The sequence below is a fragment of the Crassostrea angulata genome, chromosome 2, assembly GCF_025612915.1.
Source record: "Crassostrea angulata isolate pt1a10 chromosome 2, ASM2561291v2, whole genome shotgun sequence".
In the NCBI taxonomy this organism is placed as follows: Eukaryota; Metazoa; Mollusca; class Bivalvia; order Ostreida; family Ostreidae; genus Magallana; species Magallana angulata.
The window spans coordinates 11004861-11013333 of record NC_069112.1 but is presented as its reverse complement, the minus strand read 5'-3'; the positions used below and the strand labels follow the sequence as shown (position 1 = coordinate 11013333).

Here is an 8473-nt window from a genome sequence, read left to right as displayed (position 1 = left end):
TGTATGTGTATATATTTTTAGTAATTTTTATTATCAAAATAGTCGAGAAACTTAGTGATAGGATATTTTAAAACATTTTTGACACAATAACTAAAACACAAAACACAATAATTATAGTAAAGGTTAGGCTTACGTCAGGGTAGCAGGACCAAAGTTATAATAAACGTATTAAAAACTTGTATAAATAAGCAAAATGTTGTAGATCAAAATTTTAAACCTGTTTGCATAGGAACAGTTTAAGGTTAGTCTACGACTGTTACACGGATTGACTTTATTTTTAAAGTTTTAATAAGGCGAGTCTTTTTATTGACAAAGAGGAAATATTTTTAGAAGGGGCTGGCTCATTACATGTAATTTTTTTCAATAACATCCTAATATTTAATGCAAAACTTGTATGTGACCGGTAATATTATTTGTTAAGGTGGAATAACACACCTGGAAAAAGACACTCAAATTATCAAATGATTATTTGATTATGAAAGTTAAAATAAGAAATAAACTGTACGAATGTCAAATAAGCGAAATAATTGCCGTTTAGCGATACATAATGAATATCTAAAAAAAAATCAATTTAGGTAACAACAAAAGCCCCAGCTGGATTCGAACTCAGGATGTACAGATCACAAGCCGATCACTTTGTCCACTGCGTACATCCTTGTAATAAAACAAAATGTTTTGATTAGAGGTCGGCCATTTTGTGATGATGTGTTACTCCACCTTAACAAAACATATTCGACTCATTTGCATGTAAACATATACGTAACTGCCTTGAATTTTAAGCGTGTTTCATTTTTTTAAAGTTTTGACAATACCATTTTTACATTAAAGAACTGGAAACATTGCAAGACTAAAAAAGGACAAGAAAACGTGTTTTGTTTTTATATACTTAGTATACTGAATTGTAAAATGCGTTATTACCGGTCACCTGAATGTGGTTGATTTTATTGTATAAAAGTTTAAGGTACTTATGCGTTTCATTTGGGCTTAATGAGAAAGTATCGTTATATAAGACGCTTTGTCTAATATGCCGTCGTAGTCAGATGTCTATGGCTTGTAAATATACATCCACTTGTCCTATCTCTTTATTTCAATAGACCATTTCCGAGTTTCGTTTCGTCAAATCAATGAATCTCATTTTTATACGCGGAATCACGTGACTACGGACAAGAAGTTGCTTAGCGCACGTAAACAATCTCGTAAATGTCGGCTGCCTTCAGCGAAAAAACAGTTCCACAATTGCACGAGTTTCTCAAAACAAAGGGGATTTCAGTTGCTGGGTATAAAAAGAATGTGTTGGTTAAAATAGCAGAATTTATTTTCAACTTTAAATGCCCTACAGATCCTGATTTTACTGGCGATAACACAGAGAAGGTCATCAAAGAGAGATATAAAACAGCAGGCTGCGATGTAAACCCTTTTAAACTTACTGGCTTCACTTCAGACCTTTCCAATATTCCAAACTTTACTCTTTATGATATATTCAATTATCTGCTTTTACACCGGGCTGATTATGACAAAAAGAAGCTCAAAGCTTTCAAAAGCGCAGAAGATTATAGACTGTACTATGACGGGCATGTGGAACATTTAGAATGTGTGCGTAATGGACAAACGTTTGTTTTCAAGACAAGAGTAAAACCTACTCAGAGGGACAAGACATTCGATCAAAAGAAATACTATGAATCTTGGTTTATCATTTCAAATGCCACTGGGGAAGTTTTGGCTGCATACTGTGAATGTCCCGGAGGGTAAGTTGAATAGCCTATGAGCTACTTGCATTTCGTATGTTTTTCTACTTTGCCTTGATATCAAATTCCACATTTTTAAAAGCAATTATTCTGCAGTACAAGCTATTTATGAGTATTTATGTTAGCTGGTTTAATATATATAGCGCATGTAAAAAAAATATCATTTTTATAACCACAAAAAAGCAAACTTCAATATGCTATTGATTATGCAAATTTCAAAATGATTTTAACCATCTACATAAACATATACACTGTCTATGGGTGTTTATAAAGCTTTGCAGTGATAAACCATTAATATTTTTAATTCCAAACTGCATACATGTGGTTTATTACAGGCATGTAGCATCGTTTTTGAAAGGGGGGGGGGGGGGCAGGCAAACTCATGCAAAAATTCTTGAAAACAAACAAACATGATGATTCCACAGTAATTTAAGAATCCCCCTTATGCTATGTGCTTGCAATATCTGCCCACACAATAAAGTTTTGTAAATTTTGGAATTAAGTATCTTATATCAGTTTTATAAACTTATTTTAGAGCAGACGGAGCTTGTAGACATATCGGTGCAAGTTTGTATGAACTGGAAAGTTATGAGCAGAAATCCGTCACGGATGGTCCATGCCAATGGAAAAAAAGGCCACAAGCACATGATCAGCCAGTAGAAATAAGCAAACTAAAGATCCACAAGGCAAGCTACAGGTATAAACAATACAGTATTTAATCATAGAAACCTTGAACATGGAAATGCATGTACATGTACCAAAACAAGATATGTTATCAGATTTTACATTTAAAAATTGTAATTTAGTACAATTATTTTTACTTAACAAATATAAACCTCAATTTTGATTTGTAATGTTCTATTGATTGACAATGAAATTAATTAACTGAAAGTATTTAACATATTGACAACATATATAACCATTTTATAAAAATAAATATATGTTGAAGCAATCTAATCATTAAGAGTTGAATGATATGTTATGTCAATTGTATTTCAGTGACAGGAATGCGCCAATTGAGGAAGGAAAAAATGCCTTCTTTGATCCTCGACATTTAAATGACAGAGCCCCCATTAGCGAGGAAGACAAAACTGACTTTGCCCGTAAACTCCATCAGGTAAAACATAAAATTTCCAGAATCTGCGATTGGTATATTATTAGTTGCTGAAAAATCTTTGACAAAATTTGAAAATTTAGGCTAAAAAATCAAAGTAGACATTTAATATAAGTTGATGTCCAATTGATTAAAAAATGAATCCCTGAACAAAGAGTGTGTTAAAATTTCAAGTATCTGCAATTAATAGCTGCTGAAAAATCTTTGACAAAAAATTGTTTGAAAATTAAGGTTTTAAATATAAACAAAGTCGTCATTTAACACAGTGAAACAGGTACACAAATGGATCCCATTTTATGGCATGCCTAAACAAAGAGTACGTATGTTAAAAATGCAAGCACCTTCAATTTATAGTTTCTAGGAAAAATGTGACAGAAATTTTGTTTACAGACAGACGGACGGACAGACAAACACAAGGGCAAAACAGTAAACCCCTCTCTCCTTCGAAAGCAGGGGTATAAAAAATCATAGTTTGATCATCATCATTATATTACATACATATGAATTACATGTATGACTGATAAGAAAAGAGTATAATTAAATGAAACTTTTACCAATTACAAAATATAATTAATGTACGGTATTAATTATGGTCATACAATATTGTTTTCTAATTTCAGATTAACCCAGATGCTTGTGCTCTTGAATTCCTCCCTCTTCCAGAAATACAAGATGTAAACGAAAAAGTTAACAAATCAGCAGTGCCACTTAACATTATAACAAAAGCGAATAACTTCCTGAAAGAAAATCCCGACATCTCTAATACTGATGAGCTTTCTTCTAAATTGTTTGAAAATTTGAAGTTTTCGTGTGAGGAAATATCCAACATACAGGAAATGACTTTGGGCCAAAGTGAAAACAAATGTTGGTTTGAAATGAGGAAAGGTCTCCTGACAGCATCAAATTTTGAAAAAATATGTACCAGTAAATCTTATAATGATAGCTTGCTAGCTGAACTGATGGGTTATGTCCAAAAACCTTCAAACAAATTCAGTACAATGTGTTGTGACTGGGGACTGAAAATGGAACCTAAAGTGCGCAAACTGTATAAAATCAGTGAATGTAGAAAACATAAAAAACTCAAAATCTTTGAGCATGGACTTAAAATTTCTGAGCAACACCCATTTATTGCTTGTAGCATTGATGGACTAGTGTCTTGCTTATGTCATTCTAACAAACTTATTGAAATTAAGTGTCCGTTTTCATTGCGGAACAAGCACCCGAAGGAAGCAGCGCAAATGAAAGGATGCATTCTGGAGAATGGAACATGGCATGTAACAGCAGATGGACCTTATTACCACCAGATTCAAGGCCAGCTTGGTATCTATGGCTTGCAGCAATGTGACTTGATTATCTATACAACTAAAGGATATGTAGTAATACCTGTGTATTATGATGACAATTTCTTTCAGATGATGGTTTCAAAGTTAAAAAAGTTCTATGTTTCAAATGTATTACAAGAGTTGATAACAGGTGATGTAAAAAAAGCAATTGCTCAAGAGTCTTAAAACTACTGTACATGGTACATGTGGTACAAATCCATATACTGTAATATTGTAACTTAAATTTACAATACAATGTGAATCCTACTTTACTCTTCTGTTGTTTAGATTGCAAAGAGCAGTACATATGCATACAATATGATCTAAATAGGGTTTAATTTTCAATGGAATAATACCTTGAAGAATCTTAAAACTTTTCAAGTCCCCTATAGCTCTTTCCACATGTATTCTGGCTCTTGCTATTCTCCTAGTCTTAGTTGTTGCTCTGCTGCTCAGCTGTTTTCCACATGTAAAGGGTGGTATATTTAAAGTGCAACCTTTAAGAGCGAGAGCACCACTTATCATAAAACCCCTATCAGCCATTATATCATCACCATACTCTAAGTTATTCAGAAACCCAGATTCTTCAACTATCTTTTTATCTGATGCAGAACCAGCCCAAAGTTTTGAAATAAATGTAAATGAGCCTGATGGGGAAATAGAAACCAATAGTTTAACAGTGTTATGGTGTTTGTATGAACTCCATGTCACACGCTGGCTAGATGGTAGGCTTGGTCGTTGAATAAAAAACTCAGTGCAGTCAATCACAGCTCTAGTTCTTGGAAAGCACTTGAACACTTTAGGTAATTTCAGACAAATTTGATCTCTGGTCGGCCATTGGATTAAAAACTTGAGTTCTAGTTGTAACAAATTAATCCAGGTTATAAATATGCGGCTTATACTCGAGCAAGATATGGCGAAGATGTCAGCCAATACCTCAACATCAAGGCCTCTTCTGATTCTTACAAGGGTTAGCAGAAATTCTTCAAAGGAGGATAGTACACGTACAGGTCCTCTTTTCTAATTGAATGAAAAAGAAAATTATAAATTGCTATGGAGAGAGAGACAGAGAGAGAGAGATCTCTCTCTCTCTCTCTCACTGACAAATGTATTAAAAAAAGACTGGCAATAACCAAGACTCTTAAACACATGATAGAGCATGTCAATTAGTTTCAGTTGTTTGTGTTAATCAGTAATCAAAAATTTGTTTCATTTTTGTATAATTAAATTTCAACTACACCATATAAGCAACCATGCTTTTGATATGGATGTCCTTTTATATTTTGCTAAAGACACAGCTAATTGATTGACATTAATACATGCTTAACATATTTAAAGTCTATTATTTATTACCTTGACCTTAGTTTACAGTGGACCACCTGCTTGGGCCATATAAGCACCATGCATGCAATGAACATTTTTTATATTTAGCTACTTTTAAATTTGTTCTTGCAAATTACCATAATCGTTCAGTATTAAATTCAAGCAAATTCTTTACATTTCCATTTGGGGCATCAGGTAGGTCTCTTGCACTTCCCTGCCAGTATCTCATTCTCTCTGCCTTGCTTCGGATTACATCAAAGATCAACATCAGAGTGGCCAATGTCACACCTGTAATTCATTGACCAAATTTTAAAGTGCAAATTTAAACATATACATATGCAGATTTTTTTATATTTTAATTACCAAAATACATGTATTGACTCTTGAATAAAAAGCTGAGAAGCACACAGGAACAAATCAATTAAATTATCTCCTGGGAGGGGGGGGGGAGGGGGTTTTGGAGGGATCATGAATTTCACAATTACATTCTCCTCTTCTATTGTTTGATTAAAAACCAAATTTAGGCAAGTTTGGCTCACAAATTAAAAAGTTAATATGTAGATTAATTGGTAAAGGACAGCTTTTTAAAGTTGACAAGGGTCTATGACAATAGAGTGACCTTAAAAAAAAGATACACATTTGGTAACCATGCAATGCATATGTTTAAAATGTTATAATTACTGCATGGACTAAATTACATGTATACTAGCTAGCTTTTGTATAGATTTAATATTTTTGAAATGTTCAATATCACCAAGGACCATATATATAAGAATGGTTATATAGGGGTTAAATCAAAAGGATATAAATGTTTGACTACTGTGACATGTACATTCATAAGTTTTTGGGAGCTAGAGGCTTGCAGATACATTTTCTAATTCCCAAAGGGAAAGTAGCTATGCAAAGTTAAGTGACTCATTAGCTCATACTTACTGCACTATTTTCTGGTATTCTAGCTAGCTGTCCTTCAGTGTATATAGGGTACAAACAGACTTGAAGTATTAAATCTGAGATGTGAAATATAAATTAATTGACATATAATATGTACCTGTATAGAATTTACAGGATGTGTCATCCTTGGTAACATTCTTCACAAAGATGGTACGGCTCAGACTTCCCCCTTGAAGATCTTGGTCAGTGCAGTCCTTAAGATCATTAAATGTCAAATCTGTCTGCACTGCCATGTCTGTCATGACTCTACCTACAAAATTACAAATTAATAACTTAATAGCCATATAATACTGAAACTGATTAACTGTATTTTTAAATTATACAATAATCATAATGAGGGTTTTTTAAAACGTGAGAATAGATAAATTTAAATGTTGATCTCAAGGGTCAGCTTAAGTGTGTTCAGTGGTGACAGCTGTATAAAACATTAAAATTTATTTCCTTGGTGAATTTCCAATTCACTTAGTACATGAAATAACTGATACAGCATCTTGTAGGCCTTAAATTACACTGAGGCGTTCAATTAAAAAGACTTCCTTTTAAAAAAAATTAATGGATCTCACAAGCTAGACCATTATATGACATAAAAAATTTTAACTGTTAATTGTACTGCATGAAACATCTCATAGTAATATGTATATTTATGTTTACTGTCTTTTTAATATACAACCACACTTAATTGTGCCATACAAGTCTCAATTAATAACCTCGATGAATTATATTTATATACAATTAATCTATCTGTGACATTTTATCTAACTTCAAATATTTGCCAATCTCTGTAAAAAGATCAGCTGATTCAAGCTATAACCTGTTTAACACCATTACACATATAGCTTAATATAATTATATACACCTGACGCAGGTACCTGTACCATTAAATTATATTATAAGCTATTGTAATACAATGTCTGACCTACATATCCATGTGCATATGTATAAAAAATGACATAATATATTTATTTCATACTTACCATTATGTACATCATGCATTGTATTGTTTTCATCTGTAGTGATTTCAATCTCCAGAGTATCCGTTTCTAATGTCAACAACTCCATCTCAGACTCCATCGATGTTTGTACGCTACTAGTGTCACTAGCCACACCCACCTTCAGGCCATCTCCGCTTCCACAGTCTTTTACATGGGATGTGTACATGTTATGATCATGTAAAGCTGTTGGGTTTTGCTTCTGTTTTGGTTCACTTACAAGTTCTTCTGTTTCCGTTTGTATGAAACGCCCAGCTGTAGTTCTTGGCAAGGGGCCTCGTCTTTTCTTGTTTTTGAAGACGAAGTGTTCCATCTCTGGGCCTGTGATACCGTACGGCACAGGGTCTGGATACTTAAAAGTCCCATTTCCGCTGTAAAAATGCTTCGTACAAATGTATGTGTCTCTTGTCACTTTGTCCAAAGTGAAATTAGCACGACCACAGGCTTTGACCCACTTTTTACAGCGGTCTACATCCGTATGTTTACTTGGAAATTTGACAAAATCAACGCCTTGCATATTTTCTTTAAAAGAATATCTATTGTCACTGCGACAATCACCCCACGCACAATGTTTAACGACCATTTTCGAGCTCAGTCACCTATCGTATTCAGTGAAATCGTTCTGAAATAGTGTATTTCAAACTTACCGCTGAAACGTCAAATTGTCCGTAGTCACGTGACATGTTAAACAATTTTTAAGATTTCGTTAAACGAAACGATATCTCGGAAATCGTCTATTGGAACAAAAGATAAACTTACGCAAAGAACAAGGGGCAATAAGACCCAAAATCTGCCCATTGCAAAAAAAACATTTTATAGTTATTTTTTAGTAAGATATCATTTGTATATCCAATTTCAGCAATACTTTTATTGAAAAATCACCATATAGTTATTTTGAGGGCAAAAGTATAAAAAAAAAAAAATGTCAAATTATCACAGATTTCTGAAATTTCTTTATATTTTTACAATTTTTAAAATAATATCACAATTAATAAATAATTTAACAATTACAATACAATGACATATATC

General features: G+C 33.1%; 2 protein-coding genes across 2 annotated transcripts; one reads left to right on the top strand and one right to left on the bottom strand.

Annotated features, from left to right (window-relative positions):
• The first annotated feature begins 1095 nt into the window (after nucleotides 1-1095).
• LOC128172984 (uncharacterized) lies at nucleotides 1096-4377 on the top strand. Its single transcript, XM_052838731.1, has 4 exons — nucleotides 1096-1745; nucleotides 2281-2442; nucleotides 2745-2862; nucleotides 3480-4377. Exons 1-4 carry the CDS (start codon nucleotides 1201-1203, stop codon nucleotides 4365-4367), a joined length of 1713 nt encoding a protein of 570 aa, XP_052694691.1. The 5' UTR covers nucleotides 1096-1200; the 3' UTR covers nucleotides 4368-4377.
• A 68-nt stretch (nucleotides 4378-4445) lies between these two features.
• Nucleotides 4446-8179, bottom strand: LOC128172986 (uncharacterized). Its single transcript, XM_052838735.1, has 4 exons — nucleotides 7430-8179; nucleotides 6553-6705; nucleotides 5680-5792; nucleotides 4446-5201 (listed from the first exon to the last, which is right to left on the bottom strand). The coding sequence occupies exons 1-4, from the start codon at nucleotides 8025-8027 to the stop codon at nucleotides 4446-4448; spliced, it is 1620 nt and encodes a 539-aa protein (XP_052694695.1). The 5' UTR covers nucleotides 8028-8179.
• Nucleotides 8180-8473: the final 294 nt, after the last annotated feature.

Bases quoted from the DNA above. Each gene is read 5' to 3' on its own strand.
- LOC128172984 (XM_052838731.1), top strand. From the start codon at position 1,201: ATGTCGGCTGCCTTCAGCGAAAAAACAGTTCCACAATTGCACGAGTTT. The intron at 1,746-2,280 runs GTAAGTTGAATA...AACTTATTTTAG, and splicing joins TACTGTGAATGTCCCGGAGG to AGCAGACGGAGCTTGTAGAC. The intron at 2,443-2,744 runs GTATAAACAATA...ATTGTATTTCAG, and splicing joins ATCCACAAGGCAAGCTACAG to TGACAGGAATGCGCCAATTG.
- LOC128172986 (XM_052838735.1), bottom strand. From the start codon at position 8,027: ATGGTCGTTAAACATTGTGCGTGGGGTGATTGTCGCAGTGACAATAGA. The intron at 5,793-6,552 runs GTACATATTATA...AATGAATTACAG, and splicing joins ATCCTGTAAATTCTATACAG to GTGTGACATTGGCCACTCTG. The intron at 5,202-5,679 runs GTAAAGAATTTG...TCATTCAATTAG, and splicing joins CTGATGCCCCAAATGGAAAT to AAAAGAGGACCTGTACGTGT.